Source organism: Megalops cyprinoides, chromosome 20, assembly GCF_013368585.1.
Source record: "Megalops cyprinoides isolate fMegCyp1 chromosome 20, fMegCyp1.pri, whole genome shotgun sequence".
Taxonomy (NCBI): Eukaryota; Metazoa; Chordata; class Actinopteri; order Elopiformes; family Megalopidae; genus Megalops; species Megalops cyprinoides.
The window spans coordinates 8,667,994-8,692,605 of record NC_050602.1 but is presented as its reverse complement, the minus strand read 5'-3'; the positions used below and the strand labels follow the sequence as shown (position 1 = coordinate 8,692,605).

The 24,612-nt window shown below is 42.0% G+C and overlaps 1 protein-coding gene across 1 annotated transcript in view; it reads right to left on the bottom strand.

Moving 5' to 3' along the window:
* Nucleotides 1-24,612, bottom strand: part of LOC118795449 (low-density lipoprotein receptor-related protein 8-like) — a 116,260-nt gene that overhangs the window by 51,275 nt on the left and 40,373 nt on the right. Inside the window, exon 3 of the mRNA XM_036553912.1 lies at nt 10,973-11,095. Coding sequence (XP_036409805.1) covers nt 10,973-11,095 — 123 coding nt within the window. The remainder of the gene's footprint in view (nt 1-10,972; nt 11,096-24,612) is intronic.

Below are 24,612 nucleotides of genomic sequence, written 5' to 3'. Positions count from 1 at the left end.
CTGTCCTTGTGATTGACTGCCCTCTAAATTTCCCTTCTGGGGGAGGAAGAGTCACCTTTCACAGCATTCCTAAGTGGCCCATTACATTACACCACTGCGGAGTGGCTGACTCCGTTACCTCATAACTGTCATCTAACGAGAGGACAATCAATTTGTTTTGCAGTCCTCTTTGCAGGAATAACACAGCTCAACAGATCTTGGCCACTGCTGTTGCAGTGCCATCAATGTGGGTGATACAGGAACACAGTATGTAAACACACATGCAGACAGACACCAGGATGAGTGTGAAGGCTCAAATACACAAGGGCTTTAAAACAAACAGAACATGGTATAAATATATGGACTCTTCGACTGATTATAAATTAGGAAAGATACAGGCGGAGTGAGGGACCTTGTCTGCACACAGGAGAGTGTGTCTGGACTTCACTTTGTTACTTTGCCTTTGTTGTTGTAGCTTGTTATTTTCTTGCCGCATCTGCGAGGACAAACCACAAAAATTACTTTTTAATTTTGATTTGAATTTACGCTGTCTCACTCACCAAATAAACTCTGCAGGCCAAAACGGTTTATTTTTGACCTCCGGGGTAATGACTCCGGAGCCAGATCACGCCAGTGGCATGTGGTACCAGTATTACATTCAGTACGAGCTTGGTTTTATGCCCTGTGAAGAACAGGCGTTACTAGCACAGCATGTATAGCACCACAAGCAAGTTCAATGCTCAGGACATTCTATTATTGACCTGATATTCTCCATCCACTTCCTGTCTGGTTGGTGTCAGTTGGTATCAGGAGATTCAGGTGTTGCCATTCATATGCTAGCTAATGATGTTACATTTTGGATCATGCCCCCCTCCAGAATGTTCTTTTAAGAGCCACGTGTAGCCAATGGCAAAGACAGAAGTTTTAGTGTGGAATGCACCAATAACTCTGGTCCATACATAGAAAATCTGTGATCTAATATTGGTGCACAATACAAAACAAAAGCAAAGCCTCCAAAGGCTTAAAAAGCAGTCTTGAACATTTTCCTGCACACCTTCAGTATACTGGACATGGGACAAATGCAACTCTGTGTCATGAGTGACAGATTCATCCTGTCTGACCTCATCCCACCCGCTAATTTTTACAATCTGTTTCATCAGTTTATATTATAGTAAGTTTATGCATTGTGTGATTTGAGATGACAGGTAAGGTAACACTTTGATATTAATGAGAAATGTTTGTTTGCATGTGTGGTATTTTGAGCTCCTTCAAATTTACTCTGGATAATTAAAGTGCAACAAAACCAATGACAGTTTGATATGCTGCTCCCTAATAAGTTATAGTCTATTATAAACTGTGTGAAAATACTAAACACCATTACCTTCAGATACTGCATGGTTTCACATTACCAATTCGAGAATGTACAGTACCTACTAATTCTGTATGAACCATTTACCCTATTCAACCTATACCTGCGTGCCTACATATTTACAGTATTTTTTTTATCTGAGCATAATACCATATTAATTTCTTCAGCTGTTCCTTTTGTACTTCAGAGCTACGTTAATGAGGACATTATCTTAGTTCTGCTCTGAATTTTCCCATTTCATTATCACAATAGGTGACATTTTTCTAAATACCATCCTAATTAGACAAAATTACTTTTGTGTTCACATGTATTGTAATGACTTAGACCAGGTAAAGTGCTTTTCACTGTGCTCTGTGATGTGTGTGTGCCAGTAACCAGAACAATAACGTCTTGAGACTGTGTAATGTCCAGATTTGCGTAACTAGTCTTCACGCAAACGACGAATGCATTGTGTCTGCATGTGCTTGCTCTGTGTCTCAGACATCAGCTATCCTGCAGGGATGTGAGGGAGAACCTTCACCTTTCACCCAAAACTGCCTGTTTGTCACTTTGTCGAATGTATAAGGATTGTTGTCTTTCCATTTCCAACCTCGTCAATAACTGAGCTCATCGATCAATTTCATTTGAACAGGTCAATTGTTTGTGATTGTCAGTATGTGTGTTTTACTTATGGACACCTAGCCCATAGTTTAACGAGCCACACCTGTCTAAATAGTGGCATATTGGATACAGGTGTGGCTGGAGAGCAGGAGGCTCACTCTGTGTGCCCAGGCTGGTTTTGTTTGTTTTGTTATTTTGGTTTTTGAAATTATTTATGTGAGAAGTGTCGGCCAGCTTCTTCACAGCACTAAGCGGCCACAATGATCAAAAAGAAAGCAATGCTACTCAGAAAGTGATAAGGTAACAGCTCTTCTGAGGCCATGGCCTGTACAACGGAATGCAATGAAAGCAACAACCGTTTAATCACACTTTCAGACTGATTCCGCTCACAAAGAGCAGAAGGACCCCATTACCAAGAAGGGGAGGAGAGAGAGTGCTGGGGGGCTATTGTGAGACTGCCTTCCCTCCCGAGCTTAGATTCCACAAAGGGCCTAATAACATGAGTCAGAATGAGATTTTCTGCCTCGTTAGCCCACGCTAATGCAAACAAATGCATCAGCAGAGGCAGGGTGCAGGGTTCGTTACTGCGTATACCAGCCTGCCGGAGACAGGGAGTCACATCCAGGTCATACTCATAGTGGAGTATGAACGAGGGGAGCGAGGGGTCGAGTCAGGGGCACACCTGACACAACTGTATCCACCCACACACAGACACACACACTCCCACATGCACTCACTTACGCACGTGCGCACACACATGCACACATACACTCCTGCATGCATTCACCTACACACACACACACCTATCCACCCACACGATTGCACAAACGCTCACCTATCCATCCAATTGTGTGGGTGGATAGGTGAGTGTGTATGCAAATAGACACACACACAGTCTTGAATGCACTCACATATCCACACATGCACATACCTATCCACCCACACACTTGTATACACACACACAAACATCATTCTCAGACAAATACAAAATGAATGCTAGAAGGAATACATCCTTCCATTTCTGTACATGCTGTTAAAGAACTGTTAAGTAGACCTATAAAGACTCTTGTAAATCTCATCCAAAAACACCCAATCAAAAAAAAAAACACAAATCAAAGCATTAACTGTCTGATACATTAGGCATTACTGCCCCTACCATCATATCCAATGATTATGTGGATGTGCCCATTGCAATTTTCAGGTGTTTCTGCACCTGTGACAGTAGGTGCGAAGCAGAACTAGCACTAAACATCAGCTGACTTCTGACTTCTAAAGCGATTCCTAGCTCTGACAACCTATGAGAGAAGAGAACCAAAGCTCACCTCGTTAAAATGAATCATTCTCAGGCAATAAATTTGGATTGTTTACTCTCTCTCTTAATAAATCTGTGTGCCCAGCTTTAAAAAAGAAAGTAACTCTTCAAAACACAGAGTTGCTTTTACTTCCCAAAAGTTAACACAACACTTCCTAATTCAATTGATTTCACTGCCAAGTTACTTTCAAACAGCAGGAAAAAGTGGAGGATGAGACATGTTTGTTCTCAGCCAACCACACAAAAAAATTTAGTTCCTTTCACAGCACTAGCTCTGACACAACAATTCTGACTTGAACAGCGTCTTAAAGCACGCCTTGTTCTTCAATACCCTGCAGTCCTTCATATCCAAAACCGGGGATATATTTATTTCATGAAGGAGAGCCAAATTACCTTCAATTTTTAATTGCACTACGTCCATTCAGTTACTCCAGTGTTTGTCTTTGATGTGTGAATGCCTGCCTGCTCACTCCAGCATATAAATAGCCATTACCCCTGCAGTGGAGGGGTTGCTGATGTGGGTCTGTGGGTCTTCCTTTTAGACTCCTCAGGAACTGGGGCGTGAGTGATGTCAGAGATAGGTGTGCATTTTGGGAGAGTAACATCAGAAATTCAGGGCAATATGTCCTGCGCCTCTTACATTATTGGCATTCAGCAGACACTCTTATCCAGAGCGACTTACATAGGTTACAATTTTTTACATGTTACCCATTGACACAGCTGAGTATTTACTGAGGCAATTCTGGTTTACGTGTCTTACCCAAGGGTACAGCAGGAGTCTCCCCTTGGTTCACAGCTCAGTGCATTACACTGTATCTATTTGCTCAACAGATGCCTTTATAACTTATATATCATCCATTTATACAACTGGATATTTACTGAGGCAATCCGGACTAAGTATCTTATTATCATCATTTAGCAGACGGTCTTATCCAGAGCAACTTACATAGGTTACAATTTTACATTTTATCCATTTATTCAGCTGGATATTTACTGAGGCAATTCTAGATTAGGTACTTTGCCCAAGGCTACAGCGCCCCAGCAGGGAATTGAACCAGCAACCTTTTGATTATGAGCCCTTCTCATTACCACTACACCACGCTGCCACACCTGTCTTACACCATAGTACAAGCAGATATCAAACAAACAGCAAGACTCGCTCCTTTTTGCCACAGTTCCCAACCCTGAACGGATATAGAAACGGGCAAAAATACTTCATATACTCCCAAGCGGCCCAAACGGTAAAAGTGCTTGTTCCAAGCAAAGGCTGAGCCTGAGTTTGAAACCAGGCATGTCATTTGCTGACAAAGATTGGGAGCCTGTGTCAGCAGAACAAACTGGCTTCATTCCACTATGGACTGGGGTGAGCAGGTCAGCCAAGGTCCCCTCGTCACTTCAATCTCAGCACCTTGGGATTTACGAAAGCACAGATGAATTATTCAGAGAGCATCAGGGAGATGCGCCTATCCTCTGATGCTGTTTGTCTCCTGGTGCACTGTGGGACTACTAGTGCAGAAAACAGCTGTAGAACGCCTGTATACTGGAGGATTGCATGCGGCTCACCCTGTGCTCCTACAAAGGATCAGTGGTTGTCACTGCATTGGTTGAGCTTAAATGCATAACTGGTCATTACAAAAGTTGGGGGGAAAAGGAGTGAAAAGGAAAAAAAAACCTTACATGGGCAAGCTTAGTTTTGGAAGTTTGGAGCTTTTCTATCTGTGCCTACATGTGTCTGGAACACATCCACACATCAGTTCCCCAGCACCGGAATACATTTCATGCCAGAACATCGTTGCTCTTAACAGTGTCGCACACACGGCTCCGTAAGATTAGCGGCTCCTGTTGCGAATATTAATTGGCCGCCACTACAGTCGTCTAACGAGCTCTTGCTCATTTCTGCCAAAGGCGAGGGATTCCTCTCCCCTACGGTGCTTTTTTAAGATGCAAACAGTGGGGGTGGGACGTGGAAGTTCGCTGCCTCCCTTGCTGTCATTCAGAGTGGGTCAATAAGGCAATGCATCACCCCTGTCACGGGCCTTTTCTGAGGCAGCTCCTCAGTGAAGCCTTTTCAGACAGTCAGTTTCACCCAGTTTAGAAAACCGCTGTCCCCCTGTCACAGGGTTATTTAGGGAAGGATGAGCTCAAGCCACCCGCAGCTGCACCCATTCACACTGCACTTATAGCAATCATAATAACAATAGCAATAATAATAATAATAACAACGACAAATAATGAATCATAGTACTGATCTCAATGTGCTTTACACGAAGGGGGCACTGACAGGAGCAGCGATGAGAGTCTAATTTAGTGCAGTTAGTGCATGACTGATTGCAGACTCTAGTGTGAAAGGACTTTTTTTGGCATCACTAGCTTTGGCAAGGCTGAATAAACGCAAAACCGTCTCCAATATGGAGAGCAACAGCAAGTCCCTCCAGCAGCATGTAATGTTGTAACTAGTCTTATTTCAGTCTCATTATGGTCTTACATTCTTTACTGGCTACACAAGACCCAGCGGTGGTAATAATGGTAACACAAGGTATTAGTTACTGATCTTCTCCCAGAGAAGAGCCCATGAACTGCCCACAAAGAGGTCTGGTCTCTGGCAATGGGTGGTGGTACACGAGTCTGCCCCACAGTGACCAGCAACATGGGCCCCACAGAGACATCCCCTGTAGTGTTGCTCATCATCCTCTTCTTTGGAAACACTGGACACAACTGCAAGCTAAACGGATCGATTGGAAACCGTCAGAGGTCACTCGTTCAACAGGAAGAGAGCACCTCTGACAAAAGCATTTGGGATTTATACCTGTGTCGTTCACAAATAGCTAACGATGTTTTAACAGCAGCTGAGCTCTTCACTTGAGAGATGTATTCACCAATATCTATCAGGGCTAAAGAGCACTCAGGTCCATTCTTCCATTCAGTCCATTCAGGTCCATTCAGTACTTAAAGCTGTGCTTTTCTTCCGTCCCCTCTTAAACAAAACTTTTGGAGGTGACATTAAATGTGGAGCTTTTAAATTATTCATGGGCTCGATTCAAATGCAATCAATTCAGGGGCAACAGCACAAACCCGAAGGCTCTTTCTGGGCAGATGCTGATGGGCATCTGGCCCGACCGGAGTCCCCCCAGTGCTGCCAGGGCGGGCGCAGCATTTGTTTGCGGTTGCTGGCCTACATCAATTACACACTCGATCTCACCACACTCACGACCCCACGGTGGAAGACAAACGACGCTCACTTACTTTGATGTAAGTGGCAGTGAAACGGCAGACCAAATCGAGGTTAAAATGTAAATACCACTGATGAAATGAAAATGTTAAGTGCTGTATATTTTAATACTGACCCTCGTCTCACACAAAATTCCTTACTTACTCAGTGCTGAAGTCACTTCTGAGCTAGATTGCTGCGTGTAGTAGATACAAATTATGGTTAATAGTAAAAATACACCAGTTGTCTCTCTTTCAACAGTGATGCACTGAGGCTACAAAACTATAAAATCAAATGGGGCTTAAATTCCGTAAAATCTGTGCATAAAATTATATGCACTCTTACCGTTCTTCATATTAGCCTTTAATCTGCATTCATTATGGAGATATTCTGTCCGGCACACAGCACTGAATTACTCTTGGTGTCAGACAGTGTGACAAGCGAGCAGTAGGCACTTCGCAATTCCTTTCTGAAATCGTCAGTTCGCACAGCAGGACCTGCAATGAACAGTTACCCTCACCGTATCAGAGTGAGAGCAGAGGCCAGCTTTGATAGAAACCAAATGAAAATGCCAGCCCTAACAGCATGGCTAAGCAGTAATCGGGCAGCTGTTACACCCCGACTCTCTTTGGGAAAGCCCTGCGGGTGTCAGATGCCAGGATAAGGGCACTGTTGGTGCAAAGGCTCATGGGAATTTAATCTGGGATCCTTGTCTAAAAGCACAAAATGTAATCCGTCCAGTGCATTCAACCAGAAGTCATTCAAATTCAAATTTGGCATAATAATGTAGATTTTTTGACATCACAAGTCACCAAAAGATGAGGTTAATCTAGAAAAACATGAGGTCACAATCTACTATGTGATAGGTACCTTTGGACATTCTCTTTTACCTTCAAAGTCACTCTGGAAAAGAGCGGCTGCTAACTGACTAAGTGAAAACATAAATGTCACAGTAGAGACAGCATTAACAAATGTTACACATCATTAAAATACCTATGGTAATCCAGTTGGTACAAGTGTCTATCTCAAATCCTGAAGGCACTGTGCAATATATATATTTTATATATAATTATATATATATATATATATATATATATATAATAAAACACAAACTGCTAATTTTGCAATTGTTGATTTGACAGGCAACCACAGAAAGTAAGATCAGGATAACTTGGCATGGACCTCCATGGTTTCTGCATCCTTATGGATGAGGTAAAGCTTCAGCATTACTTCATAGGCTGGCCATCTGTAGGGTCAGAAATCTTGCTTGGCAGGATGGCCATGTGTCCCATGCTCTTCCAGATTATTGCTCAGTCCCAAGTCTACACAATCAGTCTCTCTAGTGGACACCCAGTTGGTCTGCTCTGCCCACCCACCCCCCCCCAACCCAACCCAACCCAACCCAACCCAACAAAGGCCTCTTCCTCCCCAGCAAATTTAACCACTAGATAATCATAACCACAAATGGCACAATGTATAAGATCCACCATTCATTAAAAAGGAATTAGATCATTTAATCTTATATTGCTCAGACCCTTCTGCTGCCCAAAACTGCCTTGTCTCACTTCTCCCTTACCTCTCCAAAACTCTTGAACATGCTGCTCTTCATGCGACTTTATTAGATGCACTGTGTAAGTCACTCTGGATAAGAGCTAAATGACAATATTGTAATGGAATGCAATATTTAAGGTTAGAAATGATTTTTTGTATATTATGGCAGGTCCTTTAATTGGGCAAATATATCAGACATCCTTCAAACAGCTGAAATTTCATTTCAGAGCAAATTGCATTAACTGTAAAACGTTTTCTCACCCGAGGGATAATATATTTTTTTCAAAAATCATTGATATGCAGCTGGCTCCTAAAGGAATATCTAATGGCAAAATGTGATCTGAGTTTATAGAATCTCTGATTCTCTTGGAATCAGAAAGCCATCCAGTCAGATGCATTACTGAGCTGAGGTAGGTCTGCAGGAGAAAGGAAAGAAAAACACTTGAAAGCAAAACAGCATAAGATTGGAGGTAGGAAGTTATCTGCTGTGTTCAAGACAGAGTGCACCACCGCCCTGGAGGAGAAAGGGAGGGGGCTTACGTCTGGGGGCGGAGATGGAGCAGAGAACGTGCTAGAAGAATCCACACAGCTAACAACTTTCAGCTCACACCAGTGATGGATGCCCTTCAGAGTTGGAAAAGGGCCACCTTAAAATAGAGACAAGGGGAGAGCACATGACAAAGTCGTTAATAATTAATACCAGCGACTGGGTTGATCTGATTGGGATCCTTTTTCCAGTTGGTAAAGACCAGGCAGAACGCCAACACCCCCCCCCCCCCCCCCCCCCCACCCCTCCCCTCGCTCCACCCCCACCCCCAGGCAGACTCAGGTTTCCATGGGAGGTCTCTACACACTAAAGTGCTGTCGACGTTAATTTGATAAAGGCAGTGTGGTCGATATTCTGCTTCGATACTCCACTTTGAACACAGGTTGTCCTTGGGAGTATGGTGATTGGGGGGGGGGGGGGGGGGGTGGGATGTGCGGAAGGTTTCCTCTGGTCTGCTGCAGAAAAGCAGCCATGTTCCCACATCTTTGGCTCTGCAGACAGTGATGTATGGCCTTCTCATAATAACGTACCCCTCATCAAGTAAGACCAACCCAAGCACTGACCCTACAAAGCCCTCAATAGAGAACCAGGTATTAAAGGGGAAAAAAGGCCTGCCTGGAATCTCAACGCTTGCATGGCAAGCTCTGTGCAGCAGAGACCTAGGTTCAGTGCAAACTGATTTTGATGCAGTTAACGAAATGGCAGGAATGTCACGGTTCATGTGCACCACAGGCATAAGCGCCATGATTGCGATTGCAAAAGAAATGCAACGACATCTTGTCTTTTTATCATGACCTCTCCGTTAACGTGTCTGCTAAGCATGTTTTTAATTAACTGTACAACTGACGAAAACATAATTAACAAATTATGAAAGCATAAATTACAAAAACAAACATAAATTCTCACATTTTTCACTGTCACTGAGGTTGTGACACCAACTGTTACGATTTACTCGTAAACACTTGCTAAACACATTTATCCATTGCATTTTCCACATTTTATTTTACCCTAATTTTTGGAATCTCCAACCGTACTCTAGTCTTGCCTCTTCGCACAACCTTTATGCTCATGCAGGACCACTGAGTGAGCCAACCACAATTCTCCAACACACCTGGACGCAAGCCAAGCGGGGCCCATTCTGATTGGAGGATTGGAGGGCACTGGGCAGATCCCCAATGATGTCACAGAGGGACTTCGGGGGCACCTCACCAGCCACGAAGGGTGCCACAGCAGAGAGACTAAGGAAGCCTGCCAACTTACCCACCCCTAACCCCCTGTGGAACAAAGCCAATTTGTTCTGGCGCTGTGGGGTCCAAGTCACTGTCAGCTGATGACATGGCTGCGATTGAACCTGGGCTGTGAGGCTCAGTCTGAGCTCAGAACAAACACTGTTGCTAACTGAGGCCCCTTTGCTCATTCATTTACTTTGAATTTTAGAATCTGTGATGGATGGAGCCATACTTCTGTCCTCCACAAAAAAAGGGATCAGGGAGAAACTGAGTTTAAAAGGAGGAGATGAAAGAGTGCCTTTAACATTCAGAGCAGCAGTACCTGGGGAGAACCACGTGCGGTTGAAACACGTTTTTGCGCAGTGTAACTGCAGGTAGCACTGCACCCACAACCAGCCTTTAATTTAAACGGCATTGCTCGTCCTTTATCTGCTGCTGCGCGAGTCTCTTCTACACAATCGATCTGACCATGACAAGTTCAAGATGCTTACGATAAGCCTGTCTTGGAGACTCGGAAGCGCAAGCTCATTCAGACACACTCCGCCTGCCTGCCTTTCATCCTCTCTGAGGGGTCATGGGTAATATTCAGAAAAGACGCTGAGAGGTGGAACACAAGAAGAACAGTCAGAATCATTTCTCAGCATAGAAGGCAAAAAGCTTACCAACACAGAGACAGCCAAACAGCCTGGTGACTGCACTGTGCTGGTGTGCTAGTGCTCCATGTAGGACATGAAAACCATGGATACTTTTCCTCCTGTTGCCTTAAATATACATCCAAACCATTAAAAATACACTGCTTAAATAGCTTTCTTCTACTCATGTCTTGGAGAATCATACCTGCCATATTTACAACAGTAACAAATAAATGAGAAATGACAGCAGCTGTTGTCTAAACACAGGGCTGCATAAGCCTTCCCTGGAACACGGTCCTGTTGCAATCCAAATCAACAGACTCATACAGAGTAGGCAGAAATCCCATCTTTCCATATGTTTCACCATCACATTTATTATTGGTCTCGCCAGCTCACTAAAGTTGAGAATTTAATAAACAAATTCACAGTTGCCAGCTGCTTGCCAAGAAAGAGCGAGAGTATGATTAAAGGCTGAGGTGGGAACGTGTTTCCAGTGCATGTTTAAACGCTGCCCACCCTGAACAGGGGGACGTGGGGTCACTTACTGCAGGTGGAGTCGGCCTCGTCGGAGCCGTCTGGGCACTCAGGCTCCCCGTCACACCGCCATCGGGCCGGGACACACTGCCCGTTCTTACAGGCAAAGTCCGTCGTGGCACACGTCTTCTTTGCTGGGGGGGAGAGAGAAAGAGAGAGAGAGAGAGAGAGAGAGAGAGAGAGAGAGAGAGAGAGAGAGAGAGAGAGAGAGAGAGAGAGAGAGAGAGAGAGAGAGAGAGAGAGAGAGAGAGAGAGACGGACGGAGACAAATCAGAGAGGGACAGACAGAGTGGGGGAGAGAAAAAGAGAAGAGGCATGTTTGAAAGCATGCTGCAGAGTCTTCAGATCAGTGCGAGGATCACTCTGTGTCAGCACTGCTCTGATTCACAGAGGGGCGTAATACATCAAGTGGTTACGGCCTGTGTATCAGCTGTATTTTTCAGCCCCGGTATTTTCCTTCAGCCACACAGAACCTAATCCATTTCCAATTGACGCATTACATTCCTCTATGAAACAGAGCAGTGCTGAGAGGAGAAACACTTACTACCACTTGCATTACTGTTCACTTTGTCTGGAAAATAAAGCATTTTCTTTTTGAAACACTTTTTATGTATGCATATACATACATATACACATATATATATATATATATATATATATATATATATATATATATATATATATATATATATATATATATATATATATATATATATATATATATATCCACACATATATATCCACACATATATATCCACACACACATGCCAATATGATATATTAAATGAATCAACATTGATTGAGCGCTGTATGTTCTATGAACAATGCATCAGAACAGGAGTGGACAACCCTGGTCATGAATTGGCAGGGACGTTTCTGTTCTCTGTCCAACCCGAGCTCTTAATCACATAATTGGATTGATTGTCATGCTAAATTGATTTAGATGGCTGTGTGATTGAGCCCTTCAGTAGCTGATGTGCAGTCATTGACCAGGATTGCCTACCCGTGAATCAGAACACACACATGGCAGAATTAAAGACTTCCTGGTGTTCCAATGATGAATGTATTCATTATTATGAACTACAGAAAAAATACTGGGGAAATACTCTAGTCATGATTTTAATCACTTATTCATTTTCTCAGCAATAATAATTATTATAATATATAATAACAATAATAATTATTAACAGTGCCAAGATATTGTCCTTTCTTTCTTTATCTTACTGCAAATGAGAACATTTCTATATGCATATGGATGAGTTCATAGATGACATAGGAAGAATAAAGTATATATTAGAAACTACATATTAAAATTCAGATTTTCAAATATTAAAAATATATGTATGCATAAAGTAACAAACCTCTGAGGCAAGAAATAAGTTAGGGCAAATAGAAGAGCTTGACATGACACCATGTTTGCATTTGCATTGTGTACAGCTCACAAGTTAAGTCAAAGGAAGCCTCCATAAGCCTCATTAAACCACCATTCACTGCTGATTATCAAGCACCTCCAATAAGCGGCATCGTTTGGCAGCGCTAGCTCTGAGCAGGCCAGCTGAAGTCTCTCTGATTTCAGCTGCCTTTGACTGCACAACCCTGGGGCTACCCTCGTTATATTAGGATACCGCGTGTATTCCCCCCAGCTGCAAGAGCACGAAACTCAAAATAGCTCCTGCCCCATACAGCTCGGTCACACCTTAATGCGATCAATTCAGTTTATCTTGTGAAAACAGAGACAGAGCTGTGATTAAGTGTTTGGTATTGTCACTAGGGGTATTACTCAGGGCAATCACTAATCTCTACGCGTCCATGTTGCTGTCTTTTGGGATTTAAAAAAACGGGAAATGTAATCGCTAAAATGTAATTATAGTCTCAACATCATGCACCTGATGTAGAAGCTTTGCAACACCCTATGTCAGGTATTACTGCTTAGTCTGACTGTAACTCAGTGGCCTTTTAGTCTCCTAGAAACAACTCATACATTAAATTGCACTGACAACTCCTGCTACCAGATGCTAGTGTTCCTGTAGGGAGGAAAGATCAGCTTTGCCACACTTTGCATCATAGTTGAGCAGACTTTTTCTTTTAACACGAATGCAGGACATTATTCAGGTAAGTGTTCAAGTCTTTATTTAGGGCCAACAGAAGTCACTGTTCAAGACTTTTGTCTGAGATGTAATTTCAAGCTTGGTGCCTCACTCCGTGATCATTAAGCTTCCGGAGTGTTATTGCAAAGGTGGCGAACCTTGACAAGAGGTCAGAGCATCGTAACAAGAGAACATTAAGGAAGCGACTCCTGCTTGTCATGTATGCAAAAGGAAACCTCAACGCATCACTCCAAGAGACGTGGAACCCGTACAAACTTAACCAAGCTAATTACAGTTGGGAAACACTTATCAATGGTGGCATTCTGCACCTCCACTATTAAAATTCTAAATGATAGCTTTCCCACAACTACAGAGACAAGGTTACCCATTTGTTCTGTATAAACCCTCTATTAGAGAAAAGAGACCTTTGGTCTAATCACCCTGTTGTATAACTGGATGTTAAAGAACACAAAGGCAAAGATTAAAAGGAGACATGTCCACAGCAGGCATACTTACTACTCTCTATCATTTGAACATGTGTGTGATAACAAATATGCAACGGTTTTCAACTGTTTGCCAAAATGCTTATGTCAGACACTGATTTAAATTTTAAGCCTTTAATTTTGTTCACAATGTTCAGTGTTAGGATTCATTATAGAAAACCAATGAATATCTCCAATTTTTGTTTGTGGACACAATACATCTACAGTCAATCGAGCCTAAAGCCAGTCTATAGCAACCTAACCTATCAATACTTACTGCCATGTTTTGACATAATTCTTATCTTTCTATTTGATAAAAAACTGCCTTTGCCATTTAGATTAGGGACAACATTTTAGTCTTAGCAAAACAAACTTCGGCAGTTGGGAGTGTCTCAAGAGAGGTCTTTTCATTTTAACTAAAGCACATTTCTGAAAGCGTGTGACTTCACTGTGTTTCAATTGGGGATGGAGCATCTGTACACTTAATTAGTCTGCTGAGCTGCATTAACATGTACAAGTGGCTCAGTTTTCAAATTAGTTTATTTTGAATTGCTCTTACTGTGTACAAGTTTAAACATTTTTAAATTGGCAGTAAGAGAGTTTTTTATTTTTAATGGGTATTTAACATCATTACAACAGAGGGTCCCTGTAATGAACTGACGGCTCACAAGGCACCGAACAAGTTGTGGGCTCCCATCCGGATATTAGATTCTGGGTTTAATCTCCCATCGATTTTCGTGACCTAGGCTGCTGGGTAACAAGCCCCTTGTCTCCCACACTGAAATTCAGGAGGATGTGAGCAAGGTCTGCTCCTGCATGTGAAGGACACTGCGGTGGAGGTAAAGGTGAGAAGACTCCCTCCACAGGCAGTCACAGTGGGGAATGTCTGGGCCTGTCACCTGTAACCTTCGGTTACCCAAGATGCTTCACTCTCCATCTCAAGGGCAAGCAGTAAACAAAGGGTGCGCGGCAGGCACTTAGAATTGTTGGACAGAAACAATTTATTCTCCTCTAAGAACGGGCTTTTGTAATGTTGCAACATTATAATATGCTTTTAATTATCCCAAGTAAAACTAAACTTGAACCTTTGCCAGACTCCTCTTAGCTGGAGCCTCAAATCTCCTGTGACTCCACTGGTGGTTATCCTTAACAGGGTTTTTTTTGGAAAAGGCAGCGCAAAAGAAGTTATTAATTTCCCCAGTGCTGTGGAAGAGGTTGGCTCCTGTTCTAGTTGGATTAATCTGGGCTCTTCTTTCCCAGCTGCCGGCAGGATGAGAATGAAGTTTTATGCACAAAGATCCGTAATGCTACACAGAGCATACACACACAGCCCTCCCACACGCCCGCAGACACGCAACAAGCCTTAATTCCCAGCCAGGGCAAGGCAGGTCAAGGAAATACATCCACTATCATAAGAAACAAAGCTGCTGAAAAGGTTATTTTTCCTTATTTCCACAGTAATATAAACTAACTGGCTCAGGTCCATCTGAGGCACCCCGTATGTCAGGGTGGGAGAAAGGTGATGACATTAAGCACACAGCATGGTCCAAGGACCACCGCAATTGTTTACAGCCTTCCCTGATCTGTTTACAGAACACCAGGCACTCTCGTCCTCTAGATACATCTGGAGTCAAAGCAAGGAAGAGCTGACGTAAAAAAACCACACAGATAAAGGTCAGTCAGTAAATATTCTCATTGCTTTTTTTGCCAGACACGCAAGAGAATCAAACACATGAAATAATAATAATATTTAAAAAACTTTAAGCAGTGTTCAATAAATTTTGATACTGCTCCAAATTCCCCTGGCAGCTTGTTCCACTTTTAGCTATTGGCTGTGTGGAGTTTATCCCCCAAAGGTAATAACAGATAACAGAAAAATAATAATAACAGAAGGCCTCTGGGTGTGGACCTCCTCGTGACTCTGTCCAATCAGCTACTGAGCAAAACTGACCATCTTGAGGATGTCAAGAAGGCATGGTAAAATGACTGACAGGAGTGTTCTCACATACTGGTGTGCCCACAGCAAGGCCTGCTGGAACTCTTTGGACAGATAAAGCGGCGCCTCACATTGATCGGTCATAGAGTTCACAAGCACTCACGGGAAATATGGCTCTGCGTCAGCCAAAGGAAACTGATTATGGTTGCTGTGGTCCCTGATCTTTCCTTTGCTTCCTCTATACATTGTAGTCAGCTCAACTTTTTTCCTTCTTTTGTATCAGCCATCCCTGAAAAGGTGACCTTGTGGAAACAACAGCTGCTGCTGGCTTGCTTTTCACAAGATGTTACAATCACCAGTGCGGAGTAATACTCAGCTTCGAAATGGTTTAGTGTGCAAAAGCGCTCCAGTATATGAAACTGAGCAAAACTGCTCCAGTATATGGGGTAAAAAAAAACAACCTACTGTCCTTTGAGGTTTCAGATCGGTCGACGGCAGATATCAGTTTTCGTTCATTTTGGCTCATTTCACCTCTGAATATTTACTGAAAGTCACTGTATCTTCTCTGTTGGAACTCACAGGATATGCTGAGGTCCACTTGTTTGGGTGTCCTTCTGTTTTGTTTATGGAAGAGTCTGAATGTTTTATGTTTCTTTCCTGTTATTATTTCGACAAGAGATGCTGGGATCTCCACGGTGGGAAAGCTTTGCTGCTTTACTCAGGTCTCAGCTCCCCACACTTGCTGAATGCAATTTCATTATTTGCTCCAGTCCTCTGTGCCTTCAGAGCCTTTATGAGGATTCTGTCAAAGCCAGGGAGAGCGAGTCTTCTGAGTTCATCAAGCAATAGGTGGCTGAGCTATCAGCCTTGTATGCTTGCTGTGGAATGTCCCGATAACAATATTCATGACCACCATTTGTGTTTCATTTAACACTATGAACAAATACGTTGAAATGTGCAATTCTCATGAATTTGTGAAACCAATGCATCTCTTTCTCCCTAAAGTCAGTCTCTAAAAATTCCACCAGAATTAACACACATTTGACTACTGTTTTCTGTGCAATATTTCACACTATGAGCATTTTAGCCACTTACCTGGCCAAGAATGATAGTGTCTTCAGCATTTTGTACATCACTTAAACCAGGACCTTACCAGCCATTGGTTAGTTGCTTGTTACCTACCTTGCCCCTATCAATGACGGAACGCACTGATGGAATGCTGACATCACACTGACATACCGTTAAGGATGAATATACCAATTACATTTAAATTAAACAGAAGAATCCAAACAGAGCTTAGAAAGACCAACAAGACAAGAAACTGCAAAACAACAAAACAGAGTATCACATGTGATGTCAGATTTTGGTCAGGTATTATTTTAGGTTATTTATGTATTTATGTTCATTTTGAGTTTATTAACAGAATTTAGTAGCCTCAAAAGAAAAATCAGATTGCTTCAAATCACGCCTCTATGACAGATACCATTTTAGGGAGGAAAAAAAGCAGACACCAAAGTGCCACAGCATCATCAGGACAGCTTGTGAACAAAATGTACGCTGATGCAACCAAATGAAAGATCATTTTGTGACAGTGATACAGATCAGTACATCAGTCAGTTTGGAAGTTTGTTCCGGTCGACACTGTTAGCTAACTTAGCCAGCTCAAGGAACACTGAAGGAAGGACTGATTAGCCCATTGGTAAGATGTGAAAAATAGCTGTGATATAAATGTCCAGTACCCCACGTTCATTATGAAAAACAGTACTCAGATGTCCACACATACTTTTTGTTACTACCTACTTTAGGGTGACCATACATCCTCTTTTTCCCCAGACATGTCCTCTTTGTGGGACCTAAACAATGCGTCCGGAAAAAGGACATGTCTGGGAAAAAGAGGACGTATGGTCACCCTAACCTCGTTGGACGATCAGGTAGGGATAATTTCAAATTTGAAATTATTTGTGTCTCGGTTTTGGGCTTTAAGTTGGCAGTTTTGGGCTTAAAATTCACACCCGATCTGTGTGCTACACTGAGTTTTTTTTCCCATATTCTCTCTTTCACCTTCTCTGCCTGCTTTGCCCCTCAAACTAATGTGCAGCCAACAGAGACCCAATTATCAATGAAATCCACCACTGGCATTAACACTCTTCTAATTATGTCTGCGATTGGGTTACCACCAAAGTAATGGTTCAGCAACCTTTCCATCTTTTATCCTGAAATGCCAAACGTTTCAGAGGAACCCTGCATCTCCCTCAGCGCAGCCGACAGGAACATGTACCCTCAAAACAGTCTGAATCATAGCACTGCATCTATGGGCTTCCTTTTGATACGAGTTGCCTCAAGGCACTGCCTTTTGATAATGCTGTTCAGTTTAATGCCAAACCATAACCATGAAGGGTTTCAGAACCATGTTTAACATTAAAGATCTTTCTTATTTGGCTGCAACAAAGGAACCTTTATTGCACTGACATTTAGTCACTTGGCGGATGCACTTCTCCAAAGTTACTTACAAAGGAAATGTTCAAAAGAGCAAATAATAAGGTCACAGGAACAGCAGTACATAAAAAATGACAGACCACATCTGAACATGCGCCAATCCATCACAGTGCTACAGAAACCAGTTGTATACTAAACAGGACATTATTGCAACCATAAAGTTCACTAATAGAAAGTTAGAGTGCAATTATACCTTAAAAACACTATACAAAAAAGTGTTACTGTTATAGTGTCATATCTGATACGGCCTCTACAGAGGCCGGTCGTCAGTCTGTGAGAGAAAATGGCGGGTTATGAAGCTCATTCAATCCAGCTTGGGTCAGAACAGTCAGGGGACGACGCAAACTTTATGAATGAGGAGGCAATTAAGATTAAATGAAGGCAAGGGTGGATGACAGCAGGTGATAACTATTCACTACAAAAAAGCTCCAATTTAAAATTAGACACTAAAACACTAAATGACCTTAAACTTTTATGGTTAGGCCGTTTAGTACCCATTAGAGCTGACAAAGCCAAGGAAAAAGCAGAGTGCACGTTAATGCAAGAGACAACACAGCAACGTTACTTCAACTTTCATATCTTAAAGCTTCCAGCACACACAGCTTTTCAAAATGGTGATGGACCACACGCAGTTCACACAAACAACCCTCATCACTTGGCTGATCAGTGGGGTGGGTGACTGGCAATTCATGCATTTTCTCAAACAGCCATAAGATATTACAGAATTTCCATTATTGTCATACTATTAAAAATCAATAGTTGTGTAAGACAGATCCTTATTGATCATATTTCCTAAAGACAAGGATTCACTGCGAGGTCTGAGACAAGGCCTGGCAGCCTACACACCATTGTTTCTTAGTGAATCACATAGACACATCTTTCAACTGTGTATTAAAAACACAGAAACACAAAAGAGTTATAACTGAGTGGGACTGTCTGTGCCAGTTCTGATAATGCCCATATGCCTGTTGGGTTAATCGTCTATTATGACTGCCGCCAGTGACCCCATTAACAATTAGCTCAGCCCCCATATGTTTATTAAATGTCCTCCCCCATTGTGCTTGTAGCTCCCGCTGGGCCTGGTGCAGTCACAGACTTGGCAATCAGTGACGGTGCACTTAGCTGGCAACTTCAAGCCAGTTTTCTATATCAGAGTATTGGGCATTCTCATTACATTTAGCTCAAATCAATTCAGTGCTGGAGCTCTGTGTGATCAATAATATTCCCTAATGTGTTAAATAATTTTAAAATATATATTTAATACAGGGTGTCTAATATAAAAGACCAAGACAATATTTACAGCAGAAGGAAGGCTACTTAAACCCTGGGTTTTGTTTGAATTTAATCAGGAGAAAACAGTAAAGGACTGCCTGTTTCATTTAAATAAATCAGGACTTATGACAGGCAACACAGAATGCTTTCAGCAACCTATTACACACCAAGCATGAACAACTGAAGAGAGCCAATCAGCACATCTTTATTTCAAAATCTCACTGTCTGCTTGCCAGGATGCCATGTGATTTTACAATAAAAGGGGGAGGGATACAATGTTTTTACTCAAACTTGAGTGGGGGAGGGGTTTGTGTAACTCAAACAGTTCCAAAGAATGCAGACATCTTATGAGTGCAATCACAAACTGCATTTTAAAAGAGCAGCGATAGTGTCCAGGCTAAATTTACCACCCAAATTGTGCTTGTGTCTCTGGGACAGCGACACCCACAGGACCCCCAACCGTTGTGGGTGGGGCCACCAGTAGTACCCATAAGCCCTCCCCCAGGAGACCCCCTTCACTCAGACGCGGGAAGACGACACTAAAAAAGCCATGTGGAAGACAAGAAAATGCACGCTATGCATTTAGCCTCCTCCTGTCAATAGGACCTCTGTATAGATCCACCCTTCAGCTACAGTAGCTACAGCAGACATGCATGCAGGGGGGAGGCCATGCCATCCCATAATCCCTAACTAACATTAGCAGGGTTTACAGAACAGCCATTCTCCTGCAAACCTCCCCATCCGCTCAGTAAAGCTCCAGCGAACACAGATTCATCAAACTGCTGCCTCGTGCCAGCTGTTTGCCGTTTGCACCGCGCATCTCCGTGTTAATTAGGACAGATGTAAAAAGCAAATTTTTTTTAGACCCTTAGGGAACTGCTACGTTCTCAGAATGAAGTGAGGGAAACGGGCCCGACAGACATACGGAATCTCAAAAAATCATTTCTTTACTTTCCCCGTTCATAAACCTTTACGAAATGTGCACAGACCTTGGAGATATGAAAATGATGCTGTTATTATATGGATGAGGAGATGGTGTTTCTGCAGTTCTGTTCAGATTAATTGCAATGGCAATATCATTTCTAGCAAAACAAACTGGCTGCAAGATATAATTATCACACCGTTATCACGTATGCATTTGGCTACAGTGCAGCATTTCAGCTTTTACCTTATTCATTTACTTATGAGTAAACATTTTGGAGGCAAAACAAATGCCTGTCCCAGATATCAGGCTAGAGATTAATAAAGTAACTTTTAACAAAAAATGCTTCCAGCGTATAAACATGTCAAGTTACTCACAGGCCAAAAACATATCTTTTCCACAAGTCAGTGCAAGGGACCTTCTCAAAAACAGTCACTTAAAATATTCCCATCAGTGAGAGACAAATGTACACCACAAACAAAAAAAGCCAGTCTTAGCTCTCATACAATGAAGAGGAGCACTTCCCTCTGTACTTTACAAACAGCTAGTACAAAAATCCCACTCTGTTAGGCGTTACCATTGCAGTTAGGTAGGCACACACACAGTGAGAATGGAAGTAGGAAATAGAACAGAGCAGGAGCAATGTAATGTATAGAACATGGAAAATCTAAATAAAGATTTCCTGGTCGTGTCTCATTACATCTGGTCACTGCCCATGCATTCTACAACATCTGGTCCTGGGACACACCCCAAAAAGAGCCCAACTCTCTGTATAGGAAGGAAAGTATATGCACATGCCTCTCCCTACCTGTCATCCCAATTTCACTGACTAATACAAGCCACTGGAAAGCAATACTGTGCACAGCAGGGTACTGACAGAACAGCATTAGGAAAGGAAAAGTCCCTGCCTGCTCCTATACCTCTGTGGTTGGGGGATGAGCAGGCTCTTTGGAAGATTCAGCTTCTTCATGTGCCACATAATTCACAAGCACTGATGTGTTCTCATCAGTACCAGAAAGGAGCCGGATAACTAATAAGCTCGAAAATGTGAACTTTTCCTTTGTTGATTATGTTAATAGCATAAATGTTACAAGAAAATTGGAGAGGGTCAAAGCAAAATGGGATTGATGTGAGACCAGAATGAGTCTGACATGTGATTAGCCATCTACCTAATGTCTGGCTTTTGAAATATTAGATAATGCTACAACATTTAAATAGCAAGTTAAAAGGCAATGTGAGGTGATTCACATGAAAATCAGTTCTGGAGTAAAAGATTTGCACACATGCATTGCAACATTGTTTTTCTGAACAGTTCATTAACGTCACAATATTTTATTCCCCTTCCAAGGGAACTTATTGTGTGGTACAGGCGCACAGCACAGAAAGCATTAAATGAGCATAAAACTGTAATGGATGCTTTTTCCAATACTCACATTTAATGTGTATATACAAGATAAACACAAGACATATGCAGCAGTCAAAACAGCATTCAGACTCCAATAAACTGAAAAGGGTCAATTAGAACATTTATTACATAAATGATTTTACGCTAAGGCACAGGTACCGAAAACATGCTGCTCTGATCCAGCCAGTACAAACTAGTTAATTGAGTGAGATTAAATAAATAAAACCATTTATGTAACAAAACTGGTTTTAAAGAATATAAAAGCAAAATAGTGCTATCACATGCATCAGACAGTACGGACTACTTTATAATATCAGATTAAATAAATAAAAACATTTATGTAATCAAATATATTTTTAAAAAATTGCGCAGTAAAACAGTAAGACATTTTTATTGTAGGTATGCTGGTCTAGTTCATTCAGTGCTCAGAGTTATAAATTAAGATACCTTGTGGAGACTGGCAAGAAAGAGAAAGCACCCCTAGTCTTGAAGTATGGAATAGTAAAATGTGGTTATTTTTTTTGAATGATTCAGTGGGAAAACCTCAGAATCAAACCAATAAAAACCATAAATCAAACTAAAGGTCACGATAATGGCAAGTGTGCCTGCTGGGGAAACTTTCATTTTTTTCCCCCTGGGGAGTATGAACAAATCTGACTAAAATGGAATGACCTCATTTACTATGAAATCATATAGACCGCTTATGAAGTGGGGTAACTGTATTGGAGAAACTGCATCGACCAACTCCTTCCTTTCAATATTTCCAATGGAAGCTGTTGCTAGTTACATGTTCATTGCATTTACATCTACATTCAAATTTATTAATTTGGCCGACGCTTTTATAGAAAGCAACTTACAAGTGAAGTAGAGTACGACACAAGTGAAAAACCATACATCAACAATATTAGAAGAACTGTATGACCAGGTTTCAATGGTTTGCCAGGCAAGGTAAAAACTAGCAGGTAAAGCTAATCAGTGCATTAAACCATTAGATTACTCTTAGTTTCTAATATTATTTTATACATTAGTAGAAGAGCGTTTTGAGACATGAGAAGTTCCTTTAGGGGGTAGTGTTATAGGTACTGAAACAAACTGTGTCTTCAGATGTTTCTTGAAGACAGAGAGGGACTCGGCAGAATAGATGAAGTGCAAAACAGCAGAGCAGGAAGCTCTCAAAAGGAGGGAAAGTGAGGCGGATGGGGGTCTGTGGTTGTGGAGTTTGAGGGAGATCAATGGAGATCTGGCTGTGCACCAGTAAACACCACAAACTTTGCATCTGATTGAGAAGCTTGTCTCTGTTTTCAGCAGTTGGCATCACACAGAAAGATGTTCATAACCAGAATACATACTAGGGACATTTCAGGCTGAAGTCAGTAGGCTGCTGGTCTTAATGTGGTGAGATGTGGCCATATGTAGGGATATGATTGACAGACAGAAAGACAGGAAAAGACACAGGTTAGAAAGACATATTGCTCTGATATGCGTAGTGTAGTCATAAGGTACAGGGCTTATAACCCAAAGGTTACCGATTCAATTCCCTGATGCGGCACTGCTGGTGTGCCTTTAGGCGAGGTGCTTAACCTGAATTGCCTCATCAAACACTTGGCTGTATAAACTGATAACACATAAAAACTGCGCGCTCTGTAAGTCGCTGTGGATAAGAGCGTCTGCTAAGCTAATATAATGTTTACTTATTCTACAGTACCTGATCCCACATCTGTCTCCACAGCTCTCACAGTGGAGGGTTCTCTGTCTCATTCATCATTCACTCAGCTGAATGCAACTGCGATGCTTCGAACGTGAGGGGGGTGCGTAATGACTTCCACAGATTACCATAGCCTTGAACTCTCAGTTTCATCTATTTGTGTTTTTCTATCACTGAGCAATATCAAACAGACATGTCACTTTCCTCACACGCAGCTAAAAACAGCCCAAAGAAGAGTCCGCACTCGTGAAAGGTACTAATGGGAGTGAATTCCATTAAGGGGTGATAAGCAGCTTAATAAGCAACACAGTGATAAGCGCAGTCTCTTTAGCACTGGGAGACAAATGATCTCATTACTCTTAATTTGAATTGGAGGGGTGTAGCTTAAACTGAAAACATAATGCGACCAAGTTTTACAACCAAGAGGATAGCTGAGCTCCTGTCAGATTGATGGATGTGTTTGTAAATTCAGGTTTACAGGGAGTACATACAGTAGGCGGAGGTTCAACCACCCAGCACTTCACAGGGGAATCTAAACACAAGTTCACAGCAACATTTTTTCCTTGTTAATAAAATGGAGCCTTACAACTAGGACTGGCAGTTTTGAGAGTTATGACATTGTTTTACATTTAACTCAATATTTACTTATATTATACTGCATTTAAATGTATTCACTTCACGTTAAATAGTGAAATTTCACTCTATGTATTGGAAAATATCTGGAAAATATCATCTCAACCAGCAGGGGGTGAACTCAGAAAAAGCTCTTTTTGGGCTCCGAAATGGCTCAGTCAGTAAAGTGCATGATGAGTACTATAAACCACATATGATTAGTTCAAGTCTGGGCTGTCATTACCCCACCATGACTGGGAGTCCACAGCTTGTAATAAGTCACCCTGAGCTCACCGTCTCCTAGCAACTCACCAGGCACCTATAGGCTCCTGGGTTATAATCTCCTGTAGGGTGCTGTGTGACTTGTGGTGTGAAGAAAACCAGAGTGTCATTATGGGTGAACGTGGCATGAAGCTGGCTAAATGCTGAAAAACTGAAACATTGCTGGTTCAATTTCCCCCTTGGGGCACTACTGCTGTACCCTTGGGCAATGTACTTAAACCAGAATTGCCTCAGTAAACATTCAGTGGAATGAATGGTTTACATATGAAAACTTTAATGAGTCTTTCAACTCTTAGGCTATCTTTTTGAATATAGTACATCAACTTAGCTGTGCTCCTTACACAGAGTGGAGAGATCAGTCAGACTGGGCATCATAACATGTAATCTTAAGGGTTCAAATAATCCTAACAAATCTGACAATATGTTAAAATAATCTTAAGAAACTTAAAACT